At 43.7% G+C, this 23,630-nt stretch overlaps 1 protein-coding gene across 1 annotated transcript; it reads left to right on the top strand.

The window, feature by feature from the left end:
- The first annotated feature begins 19,085 nt into the window (after window positions 1-19,085).
- USP51 (ubiquitin specific peptidase 51) lies at window positions 19,086-21,256 on the top strand. The gene has a single exon (XM_058535222.1). The coding sequence runs from the start codon at window positions 19,086-19,088 to the stop codon at window positions 21,201-21,203; it is 2,118 nt and encodes a 705-aa protein (XP_058391205.1). The 3' UTR covers window positions 21,204-21,256.
- Window positions 21,257-23,630: the final 2,374 nt, after the last annotated feature.

Here is a 23,630-nt window from a genome sequence, read left to right as displayed (position 1 = left end):
GACTGCTGCCTCTCAAACTGTCTGTGGTGAAGGACGAGTATTTCTTTTTTTCCAAGCCAGTCACTCATGGATCAACACATTTGTATAACGTAGGGAAAATGAATTAATAGAAAGAAGAAAAACGGCAAAGACACACAAAATGCAAGCCCCAATTTTTTAAAACATCATAGAGACTCTCGCCACATGCTATAGAACTTTCGAAACATGTACTCTCAAATTATGTACTTACCGCAGATCGGTGACACACTTTTGTGGAGCAGCGAGTGTCCACAGACTGCAGTTTCATCCGTTCTGCTCTGGCACAGTGCCTAGCTCATCAGAGACATTCAACCAGTGGTTGCTGTTTCAAGGGAATTATTACAAAATATGGTCCTTATCACGAAGGAGATTAAATAACAAGAAATTGCAAGTAAAAAGAAGAAATACCAAATGATTTGATTGCTGACAGAGTGTCAAGAGAGTTGTGTGAACAAGAAGCAGTACAGGAGTTCAAAAGAAGATATCACAGTGGTCAAGACTTCCGCTGGGCCTCGACAGTCAACGGAGGATGGAACTTTGTAGCTTTTTGTATTTTATGATTGTAGGAAAGCTTCATGCTCATTGCACACATTTCTGCAAGCCCTGAAAAAGTATAGAGTTTGGGAAATATTTAGCCTTATTCCCACCATCCAGAGGTTACCTGTGCTAACATTTGTGTGTACACTTTCAATGCACAGTCAGGAAGATGACAATGATAATGAATATGATAAAAATTATAACAACTGTATATATATGTGTATATATTATATATATATAAATATATACTTACTGCTATACACACACATGTATTTGTAAACATTTACACCAGTTTTCTGTATATCGATACGAACATGTACCATGACTCAGAGCCCCCTCTATTATCACTGTTGATCTCATCAGCCCCCTTGGCAAAGGTTCCCACACTTGTTGTGTCTAGGAGTCCCAAAAGGGTGACACAAATTGCTATCAAGACCTATCTGTTCACTGTAGTCTCCAATAAGCAATCTTGAAGTGCCCTGAGAGAGCTTCAATGTAGCCTCCAAGTAAGACGATGACCTTCATGATATCCACATTGCCCCCAAGCAGTTCACACAGCTGCCAGGGCCCAGGTGCCAGAGTCAAGCTGAATTTTGTGCAGAGGTGCGTGGTATGTCCCTATCCCCAACCCTGTACAAAAACGTGGACTTTGAAGCAGTTCTGCCAGACCCACACTGCCCCTCTCAGAATACCAGTCCCCTTCACCCCCTTCCCTCCAATCACGGTTATCTGCAAACAGGTCCCCAGTCTCCAACACAATGCACCAGGCACTTGGAAACTCTAAAACTCTGATCTGGGCAGTTTACAGCATACACACACACACGCACACACACACACACACACACACACGTACTCTGACGCATACGCATATTAATGCATTGCTGAGGACGAACTGCCTACTTGGGGAGAGAACAGTTATCACAGCTATGCCTCTCTTTGTGCATCTGGGGCATTTCAGAGGAGCTGGCTGCTCCTGAACTCTGGTCTCCACACCCTTGTTGTGGAGGAATTCCCTCGCTCCTCGGGGCATACAAGACAAGATTATGATTTGTCTCAAGGGACTGTACTAAGGGACAAAAGGAAAGCCCAAACAATAAGCAAAATAAGGCCCTACAAACATCAGGACAGAACTGCTCTTTGTCCCAAGGCTGATCATCAGAGTCAGTTTACACATCAGCTTAGGCTGGTGAATATCTCGGCCACACAGACCCTGGGGCTTGCCTTGGGGCTAGTCCATGCAAGTTTGACCCTCAGGCTGAGGTAAGTGGAGGTAAGGCGGGTGCCGGAGGGATCCCCTTTTCCTCAGAACCTGTTTCCTTTTCTGCTCTCTGGTAGGGCCCACCCTCCTCCCATGCTCCTCTGCACCTTGGCTACAGCACATCTTCCTGTTGTCCTCTGCCCGTGTCTGATCTTTCATCTGGGTTGCCCCTCTCACCCCAGTCCCTGAGGCAGCTCACAGAAGCCAGGGTACCATGGGCCATCCTAGCACCCTCAAGTTTGCTCCTGACGTGGTTTCTCTGTGCTCTCAGTCCTGGAAGCCTGTCTGACTACTCTTATTTTTACATGCTCCTCTGACCCTCCTGACCTCTCTGCTGTCCCTTCCTCTTTCAACAGCTCCAGCGCTCATTCTCAGTTCATTGACTGAGGAGCTCTGACAAGCATGTCCTGGGCCCCAAAAGTGATAAAGTAAGTCTCCCTCCCCCCAGCAGGTGACAACTCCACCTTGCCTCCCAAGTTATACAGAAAGACATCAACCTCTCCCTAAAGGTGCACACACAGACCCCCATACCCACAGACAGATGCCTCATACCTGTTCAGACTCTCCCAGATGAAACATCATCCTAATCTTCGCTTCTGAGTGTGTGCTTATTGGCTTACATTCCCAGGCAGACAGACACACACCCAGGGGTACACACACGATCAGGTGCCCACTCATCATATGTACACCCCATAAACACACCACATACACTTCCACACTCACAAACATATTTGACAATGCATAGGCACCTTAGAGTCACACAGGCCACACACAAGTACACAAATATATACATGTGTACACACAAGGAGAGAGAAAATCTCAGAGAGGGGTATGACACCCAGAATATGCATAAATGCACACATGCGCACATACCTAGAAACTAACACACATTACAAAAACAGGGACACTCACTAAGACAAACACACATGCGTATATATGTGCATGCGTGCACACACGCACACACACACACATGCACACACACATCTTCCTCAGAAATGGTAGAGAGGGAAAGTTGAGAGTGGGCAACATGGTTCCAGGTCCTGAGCAGCAGTTACTGTGAGTAGGTGGCACCTACAGCCTCCCTAGAGCCCTGGAGCACAAAAGAACCCAGTTCCTGGCACCCAGCCTGGACAGCTCAAAAGGTCAGAGACATGGCAGCCTGCTTCTCAGCTCCTTCTGTTCACTGTTCCCTGCTTCCTCTCCCTGCTGTGAGTCCTCCCTCCCCCCGGCATGACCCTCTTGAAATGTGGCTGTGAAGAGAAGGCAGATATATCTGCTGTTCTCGCCAAACACTAGTCTCAAGAATCCCGCCTCAGAAAGAAGAAGACAGAGTGCACGCGTGCAAGGCGTGGTGAAGGAGTACAAACAACCTACATGCCAGGACAGGGAATAGGAGATCAGCAGGCAAAACAGCAGACAGGTATGTGGGAGGAAAAAGAGGAGTGAGGAGGGAAGGCAGTGGAATCCTACCCTGTGACCCCAAGCTGCCAACACAGCGAAGATTTCCTCAAGAACTCCCAAGGGGTCTCCTGGCACTCCCTTCCTCTCTTCAGCTCTGTGGAATCAGACTGATTCCCTGAGAAAACCTCAGTCCATGACATGCCGACCTTTGATATGAGGCTTGGGGCCTGTAACCAACAAATACATAGACTGAAAACTTCTGAAGAACGTCAACAGTAGAGGGCCTCAACACAGGGTCCTGGTCATCCAGCTCATGCTGCCTGCAGAGGAGGAATGGCCCCTCCTTCCCCTCACCATGTGGCTGATGTCCCCAAAGCCCTCTGCCATCTCTCTGTAGATTCACACAGGGCAGGAGACAGAACTCCAGCGGCTGGGAGTGGGGCTGCCCAGGCCAGACCCTGAGGCCCAAGGACCAGGAAAATCGTGATGCTCGATATTTCCTAGCCAGGCTTCTAATAGCGACCTGTGTGCCTCACCAGTCCTGGCAAGAAGTGTGTGGATGAGTGATGAGATTATGTGAGAATAAAGCCAGGAATTAGATTTTGAAAAAAATCCCTCTGAATTATCAGTTTTAAGAAAATTGTCAGAACTGGGCAATGCAGGAGAAGGGAAGAGGCTGTACCTACAGCAGGGACCCAGTTAGATTTCTATGCTGGAGTTTTCCTTGAAGTAGCCCACAGTCTATCCACATCAGCATCCGTGTTCCCACATGTATGCTGAAAACAGTCCCATGAGTGCAGGTGGCACCAGAGTGGAGACGGGAAAGCCACGGGGGAACTAATGGGATGCACCATATTTACCATGCCAAGAACCCATGGACTGCAATAGCCTTCCCTTTCCACTGCACCCTACTGTGTCCTGCTTTGTTGGAGGGAGGAATCACCAGCCAAAAGTCATGTGCATGGCTTTTGGTCGCCAATGGTGGCAGCAAACTCAGGGCCTGTCGTGTCCCTCTCCTAAGGCAGAGAAGTCAAGGTTGGACTGGCTGCTGTGAGCTCCTTCACCATATCTATCCCCAATCCACTCCAGCTCTGGCAGACTATAGAGGGTGCTCGTCTATTAATAAGGATATGGATAGGAAACAGCAATCTTTCCCTGTCCTGCGTGATCAAGAGTGTGGATCTTGCTGCCAGTGAGCTCTCTGCACAGCGAGAGTAAGGCTTGTGGTGCTTGGGAAGGGAGGACGTGGGCCATTCATCCTCAGACTGGTCAACCAGCAGGCCATCAAGTATGGTACCAACTGCTTGGCTGTGGGTGGGAGGCCCCAGGGCTGAGGGAACATCACTAATTGCCCTGAGGCAATTGCCTTTCATTCCTTTGATAAACACTCTTTCAGTGAACACACACACACACACACACACACACACACACACACACTCACACACCCTGCCCTACACACCCTTGTTTATGATTATCCATTTTCTCAATCCTCATGGGTTGGGGCTGCTTGTACTACTTACGCCCCTGAGAAGACAATGGTATTTAGAATCAGAAGGTTTGACTTCCTCACTTTGGCTGGGCTGTGTGACAGTGGACAAAGCCTTTTACTTCTTTGAGTCTCAGCATCCTCAACCGTAAACTGGATATAACAATGATAATACCTACTCAACAAGATGGCTAGGAAGATTAAATGAAGTACAGTGTGTGCAACTGCTTTGTAAAGTGCAAAGGTGGGGGGTTCTAAGCATATATTATGATTCTTACCATTGCTAAATATCATAATAGATAGGAAAGTGTACTATGAAGCTGGCCACATTCCCACCAAGGTGGGAAAAAAGCTTCTCGGTCCCCTCTGATTTCTTTGGAAATCACAGCAGAGTCTATGGCCAGAGGGTCAGTCCGGGGTCAATCCTCTCATCGTCATTTTACTAGAACGCAAGCTCCATGGGATCAGGATTTTGTTTGTTTGCTTGCTTGCTTTATTAGCTGATATATTCCAGGTGCCTAGAATGGTACCTCGTGCCTATTAAACAGTCAAAAAAATATTAGGTGTGTGAGTGAATGAATCTTTTTGAGCATCTAGTGGAAAAGATGTCAGTGATAGTGATGAAAAGCACTTCCAGGTTAGTGAGGTACTCCCACAAAGAAATCAGCTTACAGCAGAATATTGCCCCACTCATCTTTAAATGAAGGAAACAGAATTATTTTAAAATACGAAGACCACCGAAGCTTAGGCGGCACGTGCAATGAATCATTAAACTAAGGGTAAATTGTGCAGTTGCAAAGCCAGAAAAGTTGCTAGGATGTTCTGAAGGTGGTATAGGATTCTTCCCCTGATCCTGGTGCAGATTCCTGAATGAGGAAGGAATGTCGTTCATAGCTACAGCATGTATTAATTGAGCACCTATTACGTTCTGGGCGTGTATTTATATTATATAATTTCACCCCAACCAGAACCCTTTGTGATAGAGTTTATAATCCCCCATTTTCCAGATGAGATAACTGAGATTCAGAGAGGTTAGGGGGCTTATACAGGGCCATGCAAGGTCCCCAATAAATGGAAGAATGAAGATTTGAAACCAGGTCTCTCCAAGTCCAAGATATGCACTTTACTCTTAAATATTAAATGGCACTGCCCTCCATTATCTGTGAGCTGGTTCAAAATGCTAATACGGGATATTCCAGTTTTTAGGTGAAGTTTGAAACCACTAGAGGGCTATAGACACCATAAATTGACAGGGAGGCACATTTACACAGACTATCTGTTTACGGAATCTTAGCATTTAATACAGTACACTCTGTTGTGCTAAGACCAAATGACTTCTTTTTTTTCCATAACTGATCCTGCTTTTCGAGTACACACTCCAATGGGTACTAAAGGTGGACAGAGGGTGACCACTTACATTTCATGACTGAAGATTCTTCTGGCTCTTCCAGTTTGGCTGCTTCCTTTCAGGCAATTATTGGGTCAATTCTAAGTTCTACTTAGTTCTCCTTCTCCTCTGTAAAATGATGTCTGGGGTTTGGAAGAAAGGGTGCAGCTTAAGTGATATCATGGTGGCAGTACAGAGGCGTCCTCAGTATGAGTGCTATTCTTTGGATTCTGCTTATGTGGCTATGCAACTTGATTGATGATTTCTTACTGGACTGTTCTCTTGCTAGACTCATGGATCCCCTTGAGATTTGGTTGCAACTCAAAGTTGACTCCAATGTGGGTAACCAGGGTAACATTCGCTACAACAATAGTCTCTGATCGTTTTTCATTACACATCATACTGGGTTGAATAGTGTGCCCCCAAGATTCACATCTACCCGGAAACTCAGACTGTGACTTTATTTGGAAATAAGGTCTTTGCAGATGTAATTAGTTAAGATGAGGCCATATTGGATTAGGGCGGACCCTAAATCCAATATGACTTATTGTCTTCATAAAAAACAGAGAACACACGGAGACACAGACTCACGTGGAGGAGCACGCTATGTGGAGACGGAGGCAGAGATTGGAGTGATGCATCTACAAGCCAAGGAACACCAAGGACTGCCAGAACCACCAGAGGCTAGGAAGAGGCAAGGAAGGAACCTCCCCTAGAGGCTTCAGAGGGAGTGTGCTCCTGCCAACACCTTGCTTCAGACTTCTAGCCACCAGAACTGTGAGAGAATACATTTCTGTTGTTCTCAACCACCCAGTTTGTGGTAACTGGTCACAGCAGTCCTGAGAATCTAATACATGCACCAGTAATAAAAGATTTTGAGCACACATCTCCAATAGACATATATTTATTAATTTACAAATTATATACTAGTGACACTGCATTAGTATGCAATGGTCATCATAAAAGATACACTAAAATAGAAATTTAAAAGGATGTGATAAATAATAAATATGCTTAGAATTTCTAATGTTTCCTTTCCACACCTCAATAGCTCTTCTTACCAACCCTGTATGTGGGCACACCCCACTTTCTAGACCAACGTGCTCCAAGATCCCTTCATCCCAGTTAGAGTGACTCTGATGTGCTCAACAACAAACATTCAGCTGCCTTCTGCACTTTTCCGTGAGGCTGGTGAGATATTCTTGATCTCTTCTAAAGTACATGGGAGCTGAGGAAGGTTCAGGAGTGCAGACATGGGTCTGATCTCTCCATATCCACTCTGAGTGAAGTGTCTTCACGGACTGCAATAAAGCTTTTGTCTTCCAATAGTCATAATGGCCCCAGTGTTGTTGGCACATGCCGCCTCTATATTCAACTTTCCCATCCATCTAATACCACCACTTACAGCATTTTTCAGAAGATGATGCCCAGACACACACACAAATGTCTAACTAATTTTCTCCTCTCTCTCCCCCTCTCTCTCCCCTCCCCTTCCCACACTTCTTCTGAGAAGGAAACACTTTATTTTAATTCTTCTTTCTAAGGGTCAGTGACCTAATTCTCCTGTATCATGTCATCCTCCTTCTCAAGGGGACATACATACTTTCCCTCACCCCAGAGTCATTATGACTGTCGGAAGGTGAAAGATTTATTGCAAAAATAATGACAAACGCTTATATTTATTATTTCAAACTAGTATCCCCATTATGCAACTTCGCTTCTGGAAATTACCCAATCCTAAAAGCAGCAGATGGTGAAACCATCACGCACACTACTACCCCTGGCCTCTGTCACCTCTACTGATCCTACTCAGATGAGAAGTGTCAAGGTGGGACTGCTCCTTTCTTGAATATAAAACAAGAGGAGATGGCAGGAAGCCCCAGAGGTGAAGATGATAGCTGATACACTACTCTCCAATTTCTACTACTATTCCCTGGAGAACCTAGTAAGATCTGAATGGAGTGGGTCCAAGGGGCCTTTATTTCCTGGGAATATGCAGGGATGTGTTTCCCCCTTGGGTAGAGGAGAGAAACCTTTCCAAGGGATCCTGCCAAGATTTACCACAGTTCTTCTGGTGCACTAGTGGTAAGGAGGGAAAGTAACTGACTGAGACAGTTCCCAGGACTGGTGTGTATGTTTGTGGGTCAAAATTTGACAGGGAGAGATGAGCCCTAATTCTTACAAATTGAATGTGGAATATGTACCCATTCCACAATGACAATAAAAACCAGGGCACATGGTCTGATTAAGGATCTTTGTTTCTATTTACATTTCTATTTTTCATTATAAAAGTTATACACATTAAGCACATTAAAACACTTTTTTAAAGTAGAAAAAAGAAGAAGTGACCCAAAAGCTGCCTACAAAGTCTGCGACCCTCTGGCCCAAGGACCAGGAAAACCGTGACGGCCATTATGCCCCAGCCGGGCTTCTCAACCAGGACTCCTTTGTTTCTCCAGTCCTGGCAAGAAGTGAGCAGATTATATTTTCTTCAACAAATAAATGGTACAGAAATGATGAGCGGAAAATGTAATATATTAAAAGACTCTAGGCAACATAACCACGTGGAGTGTGTGGAACTTTTCAGATCCTAATTTGATCAAATGAAATGTATAAATACATTTTTGAGACAAATGGGGAAATGGAAAAGTTTACTGGGAAGTAGATGATGTTAAGTCAGTCTTGGTCATTTTCTTGGATATGGTATTGTGCTGTGGTTATGTTAAAACTGGTAGACAGATAGATAAATCTATTTAGATAAAATAAATTTATCTAATACACTTATCTAAAGTGTATTTCTGGATGAAATGAATTGATGTTTACATTTTGCTTCGCAATACTCCAGAAAAAAAGAATGATTTTTTTTTTTTTAAGTATGACGGGGGATAGGATGAAACAAGGATTGAAGAGAGTTAATGATCGTTGAAGTTGATGGCTCTTGAACTTAATGGGTACATGGAGTGCATTGTACTATTCTTTATGCTTTTATGTGTTTGAAATTTTCCATAATAAAAATTAAAAATATAAAATCAAATGCTTGGACTACAGAGGGTAATGTGGGGGCAAGAGATGAGGAACACAAAAAAATAAGAAATAGTCACGTTCATGGGAACAATAGCAAGGGAAATATGAAAAATGCTTGTGAAATATCAGTCACATATTCATAGACGTCATGCCAATAGTAGATTCTGGCAGAAATAAGCCTTCCTTAAGCAAATGGTGCTGGAAATGGCTCTGCAATTCGAAACACTGTTTATTTATGCAGAGAAAGTACTTTGAAAGAAGGGGATGTCTTCCTGGTTTTTTAAACATATTTCATTTTAAAAAGTCACTTTTTTTTTGTTCTTGTTGAAGGACGTATAGCAAATTACATACACAATAATACGCACCTCTGGTAAGAATGTTGAGGCTGGTGTGCTTGAAACTTTCTTACCTAAAAGAAACCAGGTGAAAGGAATTATTAACTCTCTCATATGTAAGCTTGGTAGAGAAAATAACTAAGGTGCAGAGAGGTTTTTAGGGGTCAGAACCAAGAGCACACATCTTAACCCAAGTCAGCACCATCCGCAAAGCAACAGCAATATAGCAAAGCAGTCTTGCACTCTTTAGGAACTTCTGCCTAGGGGATCCTCTGTCCCTGGGGATCCATTACCCGGGGACAGGGGGTGGCAGTCTCTCCATAGTGCCCCACCAAATATCACACCTCTGTTCATTGCTGTGCTAGTGGTAGAACAGGGTGCTGAGACAAGTTCCCAAAATTGTGTGTGTGTCTGTGTGTACTCGTCTGTATGCGCCAGTGTGTGCGTGTGTGTGTGTGTGTGCACGCGCGTAGATGGGATGGGTCCTCACTGGAAAGAGGAGGTGAGAAGCTGTCCCATTCTACAGAAACTGTATTTTGAAAACAAAAATAGAAAAAAGTGATGCGAAAAAGGTGTTATTATTTTCTGATCTTCCATTGAAAATATAACATAGGTACATGATAACAGTTTGTGGAAACAAAGAGGAAAGAAAGTAAAATGTTATCACATCATCATAAATTCCCACTGTTTGTATTGCAATGTATTTGCTCCCCTCTTCTATTCTGTGCGTATGCATGTTTTAGATGGCTAAGACCATACCACAAATAAGATTTTATGTCCTGTTTGTTTTTTTTTTTTTACTTGACTTTACTTTGATTTGTGAATGTAGGCATGAGTCCACACAAAGCTATAAGAATTGAATCACATTTGCCCACACACTAAATAAACTGCAGTTTTCAAAATGATAAAATTTAGATGTAATCAGACCTGACCCTGAAAATCCAGAGCATTTGATCTCCATAGGTCTGATTGACTCTGATGGCAGATGGAAGGAGCCTCAAGTCTCTCAGTCACTGGCAAACTGTGAGGTGGGGGCTGGCAGGAGGAGAGGCAAAGAAGATGGTCTAGGGTCGCCACCTAACGCTGGAGTCACTTGCCTTCTTACCATCCAGCTCCTACAGAGTGGGCCAACCCCTGCTCCTGGGTACTCAAGGTGGTTAAAAATGGAGCTGCAACAGGATAAATCCTAAAGAAGAATCAGGGGAGCAACTGAGAGCTGAAGAGAATCTATCCTGATTTCCAGAGCCCCTTCCACCTCTAAACGAGGGCCTGCATGGGAAAGAAACCTTGAGACCACATACATGCAAAGATGATGTTCGAAATAATTTACAAATGGTACAGTTACTTAAATCAATACATACATCAGCATAGAAATGAAAAACTTAAATATGTTCCTTTTTGTCCCCGGAATAACCTATTTGTGATCAAACTATTTAACGCACACTAGAAGTTGTAGCTTAAGAGCCAATTTCTATTAAAGTATGTAGACATTGCTTGATATAATTTCTAAACTGTTTTGCAGCTCTATCGCTATAGGAGCCTGTCGAGGTCCAAGTATTCTTCCTATTTTCATTGTTTCAGTGTCTAGTTATTTGAAATAAGGTGGTAAACATAAAGTTTAATGGGAAAAGACTTTTGAATATTTACTTTACATCTTTTTGTGTGCCTGCCAGAGATAATTGAACGTGATGACCTATCACCAAAGTAAAACATTTGGGAAATTATCTGACATGTGGGCTAAAATTCCAGACATTCTCTCTAGCATTACACTGGCAACATCTTTTCAAATTCTAATACATGTTCATCTGAATATTTTCTCACTAAGTCCATTCTCTCAAGCACAGCCAATAAAGTTTGGTAAATTATTTCAGATGGTGTTCCTTCCAAATTTCACATTTTGAGTAAACTCTTACAACCTTTTGGTTGAAACAGTTGAAGGGTGACCAGCCGACCGGTTGGCACAGGACTATCCTGATTTTAGCTCCGAAAGCCCTGTGTCCCGGGAAACCTCTCCCTGGGACATGAAAAGTCCTGTTTTTCACAGATGGACGCAGAAAGTTGCAGGGGAAAGTACAGAACTCTTGTGGCAGCCCCCAAAATAGGGGCTGAAAGCAACAGTGTTTTTGTGTCAAATGGATATCACATGGATTACAGCCTCCCCTAGCTTCTGTGGCTGTTTTGTCCCCTGACTGTTGATATTGACAACCATGATTTGGGATTCACAATAATGGATCATGCATTGTTGCATCACTTTGTGTGATGCAACTTGAGTGTGCAACTTAAGCGTGTTGTAATCCTGAGCGTGAGTCCTCAGCCTGGCACTCGGTAGACATTCAGGGAACAGTTTTTGAATAAGTTTCCAGGTATTTGTCCCACTGATAGACACATAGATGTGTGAAATGACGCTGTACAAGTGTATTCTTTGCAGCATTGATTGCAATGACGAAAAGTAGGAAATAACCAAAATATCTACCATAAAGGAACTGGTTAAAATTATCAAGGTCAGGAATCTTATGCAGCCATTGAAATACAAAGCAACGCTTTATGTTCTTTAAAACAAAACTATAATCACCATATCACACTTTTAAAGAATGATTTGTCAAATAAATATTGTATATATTTAAGGTATAGAACATGATGGTTTGATATACATACACATGTTGAAATGATTACTACAGTCAAACTAATTAGCATATCATCTCCTCACATAGTTACCATTTTTTGTGTGTCTGATGAGAACACCTGAAATCTACTCTCTTAGCAAATTTCCAGTATTCCACATAGTATTATTAGCTATAGTGACCATGTACATTAGACATCCAGACTTATACCTCCTACACAACCGTAACTTTGTAATTCTTTATATTCCGATGTGGAATGCTCTCTAGGATATATGTCAGTTTAAAAAACACTGGGAAGCACAATGCTTATATTATTGCTGCCATTTGTGTTAAAAATGAACTAGACAGTACCCATTTAGATTCGTATTTCCGTAGAATAATTCTGGAAAGATACACATGAAACTAGAAGCAGTGGCTGTCTCTGGCAGGCAGAAGCTGGAGGCTGGGGTCAGGAGAGGGAGGGAAATATTTAACTATATACAATTTTGTACTTTTTGAATTTTCTGCCTTGTGCATAGTATCTATTCAAAATATAAATTGAAAAAACCTGGTACATAAAATAAACCACTTCTTCCTAAAATTAAATAATCAAGCGGAGTTTCATGTCAGATATATACATTGTCTTATTTTTTACAGATTCTTACACTGTTCAAAAGATGATATAGACTATTCTACTTTTTTCACAATGCTGTGAGATGGGCCAGGCAGCAGTTCATTTTTATTATAAAATCTCTTTTATTCTCGCAGAGATTCAGAAGATTCGTGGCTCTTTATATTTAACACAAAAGTAGAGATAATTATCCAGAATTGGTGGTGTCTTGATTCTGCATGCTTGTGCTTTTTTTATTTAAAAATCTTAAAATTTTAGATATCAAAATATTGTACCCATTGACAAGAACTAACTATTCTCCACGAGAACTAACAATAACTGAAAAGAAAAAAATCAACATAAAAACCAATGAATTAGGTAAATTAAAGGTAATGATGAAGTAGTGACTTGTTCTAAAGCATTGAGCACTTCATAAAAAATGGAAAACACAATTGCACTGGCTACCATGAGGCAGGTCAAACCTGCAGTCAATAAGCGCCGTGGATGTTTCTCAGATGTCACTGCACGCAATAGGATGCCCACTTAAGCAGTGGTCGGCATGGCATCTAATGATTTGTGTGAAAATTTATGTCATTACTTTAAAACTTCTCACAGGTACTATTATATACACTTACTGGCATGGAGATATTTCAGTACTAAAAAAAAATTATGGTTACTGGTGTGTACTATCTGAATATCAACTCCACATTCATGCCCTTCTGCTGAGCCTCCAGGCAAGCCCCTCTTTCAGAGTCTCTGCATAGTCAGACCTGAGGGGATCCTCCAGTTATAGCTCCAGCATCCTCACCCCTCCCCTACTGGTACATGCAGCCCATTGGCTTCTTCAGTGAATGGGGGTTTCCTGACTCCCTCACACAAATACTCGGTAATTTACTCAGAATTGTGTGGAAACATAGCAGACTGAGCCACACGCTCCACTTACATTCTACTATCTAAAGAGCTGAAGCAAATAAATGATAAGGAGACAGAATATAGCACCGTGTCAAAAGTTCTGAAGGCTCCAGGGCCAGCACTTCCCATTCTCATCTGTGTGATCTTCAGTCAATGTGAAATGATCCCTCTGTTTTCACAACTGTCAGGTGTGGATAACGATACCTACCTTGCACTACAAGTGATAGGATACATTTTAATGGGTGTAGAGAAGAGTTCATAATATGCACTTAATAAATGGTTTGTAATACATTTGCCCACTAAGCAGACAAAGTGCTCAGGGCATTATGAAGCGAGAGCAGTCAGAATATGGAATTCAGAGAGGTCTGTGCATATGGATGGGGAAAAGACCAGGGTCTTTATTTTTACCTACCTCTACCTTAAATTGAGCATGTCCTTCAATTATGAACCTAGGCAAGAGACCACAGTAATATTAGTAGTACATGTGACAATGTCACCAATAAAGATTTTCATATCACATTACATTTGTTTCACACTTCTCAAAGTATTGTTTATGCTCATCACTACTTTGAAATTATGGTAGTTGCTATGTCGGTATCACTAGACACTGTTATTTAATGCGTTAATAAAGACGCACTTATGGTATCAAATCACAGTATTTTTTTAAAAAATTCAAAACCATATTTCAGTTTAATAAATTTGTTATAATGCTGTGCATTTAATTTTATGCATTTATTAAAAACAAATATTATTCTCTTAAGGAAGCCACAGGCTACATCCAGCTGCCCAAGAGTCCCATGGCACCAAAGGTTTGAGAATGCCTCTGCTAGGAGATGTTTTAAAATGAGAATCCAGAGGGAAGGGAAGGGACTGGGCTGACATGCTGGGTATTTTCATGTATGTTATCTCACAGACAGGGACAATACGGAAGCTTCTGCGGTTGAAGCACTGGAGTCATGAAGGGCAGAAAGTGAAGATGAGGTTGGACATATTTAGGGTGGGGGGAGTTGGAGTAAGTTGGGCAGTTTCCGTTTTGAAAAACCAAGAGGCCACAGGGAGTCACCATGGGTCTGTGAGCAGGAGAGTTCACATAGCAGTGGTGTCTGAGGCTGTTGTTCTGAAGGCTGGAGGCAGACCAGCTAGGAGCTGGGGCACAGGGAAGAAAGGGAGCAAAAGAAGGGATCCAGCGGGAGAGGGGGCAGGAGGCTGGCAGGCAACGTGGGTCCCAGAAGACCTAAACCAAGTTCACAGCACTCTCCCCGCAGACCTAGTCAGGGACAGGCAATGGCTACAAGGCTGCCTTTTGGAATGCTGGCCTCAGAGAAGTGAGGTGATTGAGGAGAAGAGGCCCAGGTTGGGAGAAAGATGCTGCGTGAGGTTGCAGGGGTCTTGTCTTAAAGGTCCTGAGAGGCACCAGGGGCACAGATGCAGGCTTCTTCCAGATCCCTCTCTTTCTTGTTCCACTCCATCCCAAACCACCCCCAACACCTGCTGCAGATAGAAAACCGTAAGAGCAGCCAAAATAAAATAGTTCTGGGAAACCAGCCACATCAGAAAGGGTTCCTGCTACTAAGGCCAGATGGCCTTGACCTGTGGTTCTTTATACATTAACCCACAGCAGTGGTTCTCAAAGTCCGGTCCCCATAGCAGCAGCAGCAGCATTCAGCACCAGCATTAGCTGGTAAATTGTCAGAAACATAAATTATTGTGCCTCAGCCTAGTTACACAGCTAGCAAACGACTGAGTCAGCATTTCCATCTAGGTCTGCTAACCCAGAAATGAGCAACTCTTTTGTTAGCTGTGGCTGAGCAAACGCCCTTACTTGGGGCGGGGGAAGTATTTTCCTTCTAAGTTAGTCTACAACTCCAAAGAGCTTCCCCTCCAGGTACTTCTACATGATTGAGATTTGGACATGTTTTCCAGCTGCACTGACACAGGACACCTTCTTTCTTTGTGGGCAGTCTCTTCATGCGGCCCTCCCTCTGCTGACAAAGGGGCAGGGTTAGGAGAGGGTGAGGGGCTGGGGCAGGGTCCAAACTGAGGAACCCAACAGGATTCTCCTTAGAGAGGCTGGGCCCAGCGGAGCCTTGCCTGTGTAGTGCTGCTGTGCTCTGAGGGACCCCCTCCAGATCTGGGGAATCAGAGAAGGCCTCCTGACAGAGGGAACATTTGAGCTGGGTGTAAAGCAGGGGGAAACCAAGGGGGAGGCCAGATCCTTGCAGATCAGTCCAGACTGAAGACAACTCTGGGGATGCAACTGGGGCAGGACCTCTGGGGTGACTTCGGAGTCATCGTGGAATCCTGAGGACCTGCTCCCTTCTCCCTGTTGTAGCCCTCAGTGCTCTACTGTCAAGAGGTGGATCAGAATCACAAGGTTCGGTTTGGGTGGAGCAGGCGAGTATGTGGGGGCAATGACTGGCTGTTTTTTAGGTAGAGGTGGTACTGTTGGGAATTCCAGGGCCACTGAGCTCTCCTTACCCCACTCCAGATTTCTGCCAAAGGAAGGACACACAAGACAATGGGTAATTCAGATGGAGGGGAAGAAGCAAGGGAGGTAGGAGGGACTGCCCCTCAGGCCATCAGAGGCCTTCACCTTCCCCTGTGCCACCCACCCACTCACCAGCAGGAGGGTAGGCTATTTCCTCTCTCTGACGCTGCCTCCCCTCAAAGTCCTCCTGGGCACCCACTAGTGACTCCATTTCTGCTTCTCCCACCTCACTGCCACCTTGTGTGTGTACTCCTCCACCCTCTGGTGCAATCTATCTAAATTCCACCTCTAAATCTCTAATGTTTACACAGGACCAAGTTCTACAGTGTTGGCAAATCCTGCTGTCCTTGTTATTATTACTATTATTTTTACTAAAAGTCCTTTGAAAACTCCAGAAGAAGACAAACTAATGTGTCAAAAGGCACCTCAGTTTGAGCAGATCATCCCATCTTTTGAGGCTCTTTCTCAAGGCTCCTATACCGAGAGCTTAGCTGTGTGCAGAGAAACTGAAAATTCTAGCCTGAAAACAGTAAGCCTTCCTTCTCTGCTGTGAGGTTGTGGCAGTTAGAACCATGAGAGCGGCAGTGGCCTTTCCACTCAGCTACGTGGCCATTCGCTGACTTGGAGGCCAAGTACCTGTGAATTGGAAACCTCATTAGGATTCCTGCTAAGTTGTCATGAGATTATGGTAAGAACTGCTAACAGGTCAAACCAGCTCTTTTCTTACTCGGGGAGCTGAGTTGTAAAGATGATGTGTACCTTGCTTAAGGTTACAAATACAGCTAATAATGATGGACAAGCATAAGAGCATTGCTCTCTTGTCTCCCGGGCAAAGGTTCCTGCAAACATATTTCTCTGAAGGAGACTAACTCTGATTTGAAACTGTCAACCTATAGTCACTCTGAACTATAGGACAGTCATGATGGTTCTTCTCTCCAAGATCATGTTGGTCTGTGCTCACTCTGAAAATTCATACAGATTATGGAATCCCATTGATATCCTAAACTCACTGACATCCATTTTGGGAAGGCACCTACAAGATACTACTCTCAAGCCTCAGAGAACTGAATGCTAATCCTGAAGTTTAGAAAGGAGGTGCATGACTGCCCCAGAGAGGTTAAATGTAGCACTAAACATCCTCACTGATGAGCAGGAATATTCTTGGGATTGGACAGGAAGGGCAACAAGCCCTGGAGGTAGCAGCTTTCATGGGAGTTGTGGCCTTGGATGCTGGATCTGTTAAAGAGAAGGGAAAATCTCCTGGGTTAAACTCCTGGAGAACATAAATCGTTTTACTGTTTCTCACAGCACAACCTAGCACAGTAGTACAGTTAAGGGATCCGCGTACATTTGTTGAATGCATGCTCATGTACATGAACTGCTTAGGAGGGATAATCCAGTGAACTGAGCGATAACTTGGAGAGAGCTTCAAAAGAGAGAAGTGTTCTCTTTTCCTCTACTCTAAGTATCAGGCATCTTGCCACAGGCTGATTTAAAGTGGGGACACAGAAAGAGAGGTGTGAAAGATAAAACCTGCCATAAAGATCCTTTACTTTATATATAGTATGATTTAGTGTTCATAATAGGTTAGGATTATTATTATTTCCATTTTTGTTTAACAGACGACACAACTAAGGCTCAGAGAGGTTAGGTGTTTTATCTGAGTTCACACAGCTAGCAAGTGCCTGGGCTCTCCTATCGGAGCCTGAGCCCTTGCTAATGCTTCCTCTCCCCACACTCCAGAATAATATTCCTGTCTCCACTTACCTCCCAGAGATCAGACTCTGATGGGTCCTTGAGGGATTCCTGCCAGGGAGTTGCCACCTCTGCGACCCCCCACCCCCACTCCCACCCCCACTCCAATTAATCTTTTTTCTGCTTTGGGTTCTGTTCCTGGAGCCAGGTCAGGCCAGAACCTCCATTCCAGGAGTTTTCTCTAGAATTTGTCGCTGTGGATACCTCCAGTAGAAGCAGTTTCGGGAAGGAAGAGGTTTGTTTGCGCGGGACAGCAGGGCCATTCATCACGGCACGAGAGCAGCGACTGGGGGCCACATGTCCAGAGGGGAGGGGCAGGGGGCGGCCCCCGTGTGACCGCCCCTGAGGAGAGGTCAGGAGAGAAGGCTGGCTGAGGAGCTCTTGGAGAGCAGCAGCTGCTGACGTTCTGTATCACGCGCCGGGGCCCAAGGTAACTAACTCAGAGATTTTTAAACAAACAGAAGGGCTGGGGGCGTTGCGGAGCCGGGGGCGGGAAGGAGCAGAGACTTCGGCGGTCGGGCACTGGAGATGGGGGCGCCGAACGCGTGGTGGGCGTGAGAAGGAGTCCGAATTCTAGGAGTAATTATAGGGAATGAGGGCGCTGAAGCAAGAAACCAGGTGTGAGAGGGAACACAAGCACGAAAGAGCGTTGAGGGTGCAAGAGCGTGGCTGACCAAAAGACAGTGTGCTTGGAGATAGGGGCAAAGGGTGGAACATACCCAGCCCCATAAGCATGGAGGCAAGGGGACATTTTCTTCCCCTCAGCCCATTTTCCATAGGTGGCCCCCTTTCAGCCATTTTTAAGGTAAAATGTTGACCCAAGTGTTTTTTTAGGATATAAGGAAAGAACATCAGAGGAAGCTAGCTGTAGTAAAGCGAGGCTTCGCAAGGTGCAGGAAAGTCAGAGGGTGGCGCCTTTTTTAAAGAAGATTCCATCTCTTTCCACCCTAAAGCTCAGAGCGTACCCCGTCCACAACTTTTCCTTCCTCCGTCCGTCTAGCCGCCCCCCCCCCGCCCCCGTCACCATCCGATCGTCTTTAAAACAGGTAAGGCCTCTATCTCCACACCAGCTCCGGGAGCCTCTGAGTAGAGGGGGTGGAGCCCACAGAGGCCGCTGGCTGAGCTCAAGGGCTGGTGGGAGGGGTCTCGGGGTCGCTAATGGCGCAAAGGGGCTGTGACGCTGGCCTGATCTTTAACAGAAATCTTTGTCTTATTCCATCTACAGTCGCAGCTCAATTCCAGACGCCTTTCTCCTTAGGCCAGGCGGTGAGCTGATGGCCCAAGTTCAAGAAGCTTCCTTGCCCTCCAGCTCTTGGGTCTGCTGGAGCTCCGGAGGTGGGGGAGGAGCATCGCCCGAGGAGGCGGTGGAGAAGGCTGGGGACACGGAGGAGGAGGCAGTGGGGGCGGCGAAGGTGTGTTCAGGCCAGGGAGCTGAGGAGATGAAGCTGGAGCCACTACAAGAGCGTAAGCCCGCGCCTGAGGAGAACTTGACATGGAGTGGCAGCGGCGGCGACGAGAAGGTGCTCCCTTCTACTCCCCCTCGCTGTCAGAGCAGCTGCTCATCCCTTTGCCCGCGCCGCAAGCCTCGCCCTCGGCCCCAGCCCCCTGCCCGCTCCCGAGGCCCCCCCGGGCCTTCGGCCCTACCCCTGCCTCCAGCCGGTCCTTTCCCTCTATCTCTGCCCCTGCCCCGTCGCTGGCGCAGATCTCGGCGTAGATCTCGGCCAGGGTCCAGGCCCCAGACATGGCGAAGCTGTTCTGGTGACCTGGGCGGCTCTGGGGATCGAGGTGGCTTAGGGGACTGGTTGCTGGAGTTGGAGTTTGATCAGGGTCCCACAGGCTGCTCTCATGTGGAGAGCTTTAAAGTAGTTAAGAACTGGAAGAAGAACCTGCGGTTGATCTACCAGCGTTTTGTTTGGAGTGGGACCCCAGAGACTAGGAAACATAAGGCAAAGTCGTGCATCTGTCATGTGTGTAGTACCCATATGAACAGACTCCACTCTTGTCTCACCTGTGTCTTTTTTGGCTGCTTTACCGAGAAACATATTCACAAACATGCGGAAACAAAACAGCACAATTTAGCTGTAGACCTCTATCATGGAGTTGTATATTGCTTCATGTGTAAGGATTACATATGTGACAAAGACATAGAACAGATTGCCAAAGAAACGAAAGAGAAAATTTTGAAATTATTAATTTCCACCTCAACAGATTTTTCTCAACAACAGTGTATGACATCAGGTGTTGAAGAGAAGCAATCAACCTGTGAATCAAAGGAACAGGAGCCAAAACTGGTGAAACCCAAGAAAAAGAGGAGAAAAATGTCAGTCTATACTGTAGGCCTGAGAGGGCTGATCAATCTTGGGAACACTTGCTTTATGAATTGTATTGTCCAGGCACTTACCCATATTCCTCTACTGAAAGATTTCTTCCTCTCTGACAAGCACAAATGTATAATGACAAGCCCCAGCTTGTGTCTTGTCTGTGAAATGTCTTCGCTTTTTCATGCTATGTACTCTGGGAGCCGAACTCCTCACATTCCCTATAAATTGCTGCACCTGATATGGATTCATGCAGAACACTTAGCAGGGTACAGGCAGCAGGATGCCCACGAGTTCCTTATTGCAATATTAGATGTGCTGCATAGACACAGCAAAGATGATAGTGTTGGGCAGGAGGCCAATAACCCCAACTGCTGTAACTGCATCATAGACCAAATCTTTACAGGTGGCTTGCAGTCAGATGTCACATGTCAAGCTTGCCATAGTGTCTCCGCCACAATAGACCCATGCTGGGACATCAGTTTGGATTTGCCTGGCTCTTGTGCCACGTTCCGTTCCCAGAGTCCAGAAAGGAATGACAGCACAGTGAGTAGGGATGACCACATACCAGGAATCCCCTCACTAACAGACTGCCTACAGTGGTTTACAAGGCCAGAACACCTCGGAAGGAGTGCCAAAATCAAATGCAGTAGTTGCCAAAGCTACCAGGAATCTACCAAACAACTCACAATGAAGAAATTACCCATTGTGGCCTGTTTTCATCTCAAGCGGTTTGAACATGTTGGCAAACAGAGGCAAAAGATTAATACTTTTATCTCCTTTCCCTTGGACCTGGACATGACTCCATTTTTGGCCTCCACTAAAGAGAACAGAATGGAAGAAGGCCAGCCACCAACAGATTGTGCACCCAAGAAGAATAAGTATTCTTTGTTTGCAGTGATTAATCACCATGGAACTTTGGAAAGTGGACACTACACCAGCTTTATCCGGCAACAAAAGGACCAGTGGTTCAGCTGTGATGATGCTGTCATCACCAAGGCTACCATTGAGGACTTACTCTACAGTGAAGGATATTTACTATTCTATCACAAACAGGGTCTAGAGAAAGACTAGTCTTATCAGACCACTTACCAAAAAAAAGTAAAAGAAATGAATAGGCAAGGATCCTGAAGTGACACACACACCTACCTGGAATGGACAATGACAGTACCCATACAACAACCAGCACCTCTTGAAAAACACAAAAACCTGTCTGAAATGGACAATGATAACAGCATCTATATGACAATTAGCACCTTGTTATAAAGAACTTATTTTACCATGGCTTATGGGTCTGTAAGAGGGAAAAGAATACTGACTAGTGACCATTCAGCCTTAATAAATGGGAGGAGGTAAAAGAGGTTGAAAATGGTCACATAAAGCATACATAATTAAGTGAAAAGAATGCTTTAGGTGGGGAGAGTGGGACTAGAGATGTTCTGGCACTACTATATGTCATTTGTTTCTACACAAATACTGTGGGAGGTCGGGGAGTATTCCTTCATCAGCAAAAAGCTTCACAGTTGGTGTTCTAGCTGTGGCTGACCAAATAGTTTGAAAAAAAAAAGAGGATATTTTAAAAAGCTTTAAAAGAAAAACATTTATAAAGCAAAAAACATTTTTTAAAAATTTTCAAAGAAAAAATTTTTAAATGTTTAAAAAATTTTAAGTTAAATATTTTTAAAACAAATGTTTCAAAAATTACAAGGAGTTTTTTAAAACTTCAAAATTATTAAAATAAGGCTTAAAAACAAATTTTGGAAAGTCTTAGTTTAAAAAAGGTGAATAAAACAAGAAAAAAATTATAAATGAAAGTTAAAAAAGTGAAACAGTTTTAAAATTAAGAAGTTAAAAGAAAAAAGGAAACTCTTAAAATTAAAAGTTTAAATGAAATAAAATGTTAATATAAATAAATCTTGCCTAAAATATGTGTTGAAAAATCAAAGGTTAACAAAATTCGTGAATAGTTTAATGATTGAGAAATAAATTTTCAAAAAATACAGAATGTAATGAAAATTCAAATTTAAGTTTAGAGAAAAATTTAGAACAATTCAAGACAAAAAGACAAAATTTGTTTAAAAATTTTAAATTTAAAAAGGAAAAATTAGAGAAAATAGAGAATCTTAAAATATATAAAGAACCTTAGACAAGTTCAATTTGAGAAATTTAAATAAAAACTATTTAAACAAAAAGGATAAAAAAATTTAAACCTTTACAAAAACATTTAAATAAAAATCAAAAAATTAAAAAAATTAAAAACATTTAAATAGAAAAAAGTATTAAAATTAAAAAGCTTAAACGTTTTATTTTTTAATTTAAGTATTTTAAAGTACATAGGGGTGTGAAAGAAGTAACTGGAGGAGACAGGAATAACAAGACAAAAGAGTTTGTGAATATATATTTATTTTAAGTTTTGTGTTGATACATAAATAGAATTTGAAAAAAAAAAAGATTTTAACCATCATTTTACCATCCAATTGTGAGATTGCTGCAAGGCCTGAACTCTAGCCCACCTTCCCCTCTCAAGTTGCATACCCCGTCTGATTTCCTGAAGGAAGTAGAGCTGTTTCTTAGGCAGAATCAACTGCATCTGAGAAAGATGAAAATAGTAGGGACCTTCTCCCAGTTAGGACTGCATTATCCATACAAATTCTTTGTTTCCGAAAATGGGCTCTTGACAATTTAATGTCTTAGAGATACTAGATCACAGCTGTGAGGCTCTGGCTTTGGTGTTTGAACCCCAAGGCCTGATTGAGGAATTGGCAGGGATCCATATCTGGGAACCTCCCATCCTTCTCTCTCCTTCTTCCCTCTCCATGGGGAAATAAGGCCTTTAAATTTCTACAATAGAGCTGTGGGTTTGTGCTTGACAGTCCTACTCATTCCTTACTCACTCTTTTTGCCTTATTCCATCATTCATGCCTGGTTTCCTGAACCCATCACTTGCCTGACCTTACCCACATCTCTGAGCCCCAGCCTGTAGGGCTCCTTCTTTGACTGTTCACCTGGTGATTTCTACTCCTCCTTCAAGACTCAACTCACAGATGACTTCTCTGGAGCCTTCCCTGAATGCTCTAGGCAGGTATAAATTGGAAAATTGCTCCTCTCTCACCCCTCTATCCTTCTCACTGTGCCACCAAAGTACTTTGTCTGTACCTCAGTGATAGTACTTATTCTACTGTGATTCTACTGTAACTCTGTGATTGTCCGCCCCTCTGCACCGAACATTCTGAGAACAGGGGGCCAAGCCTTATTCATTTATGTGTTAATAAATATTTGTTGAATGTGAGGATGAGTTCAATTATTTGCTCTGTTCAGCCTCTCAGTAATGTGTTCTCACCCATTCATCCATTAAGTCCTCATTAAATGTCTGGTGCTGTAATACAGTGTGATCAGTGTTGTATCTTCCCCAGAGACAATGAATAAAATACTACCAGCTTCAGGGGATGGCTTAAGAAAGGAAGTGCTCAGTGAGGAAATAGCCAGGTTGTGCGGAGGGAG

This window comes from Diceros bicornis, chromosome X (assembly GCF_020826845.1).
Source record: "Diceros bicornis minor isolate mBicDic1 chromosome X, mDicBic1.mat.cur, whole genome shotgun sequence".
Lineage (NCBI taxonomy): Eukaryota > Metazoa > Chordata > Mammalia > Perissodactyla > Rhinocerotidae > Diceros > Diceros bicornis.
This window is presented reverse-complemented; position numbering and strand designations above follow the sequence as displayed.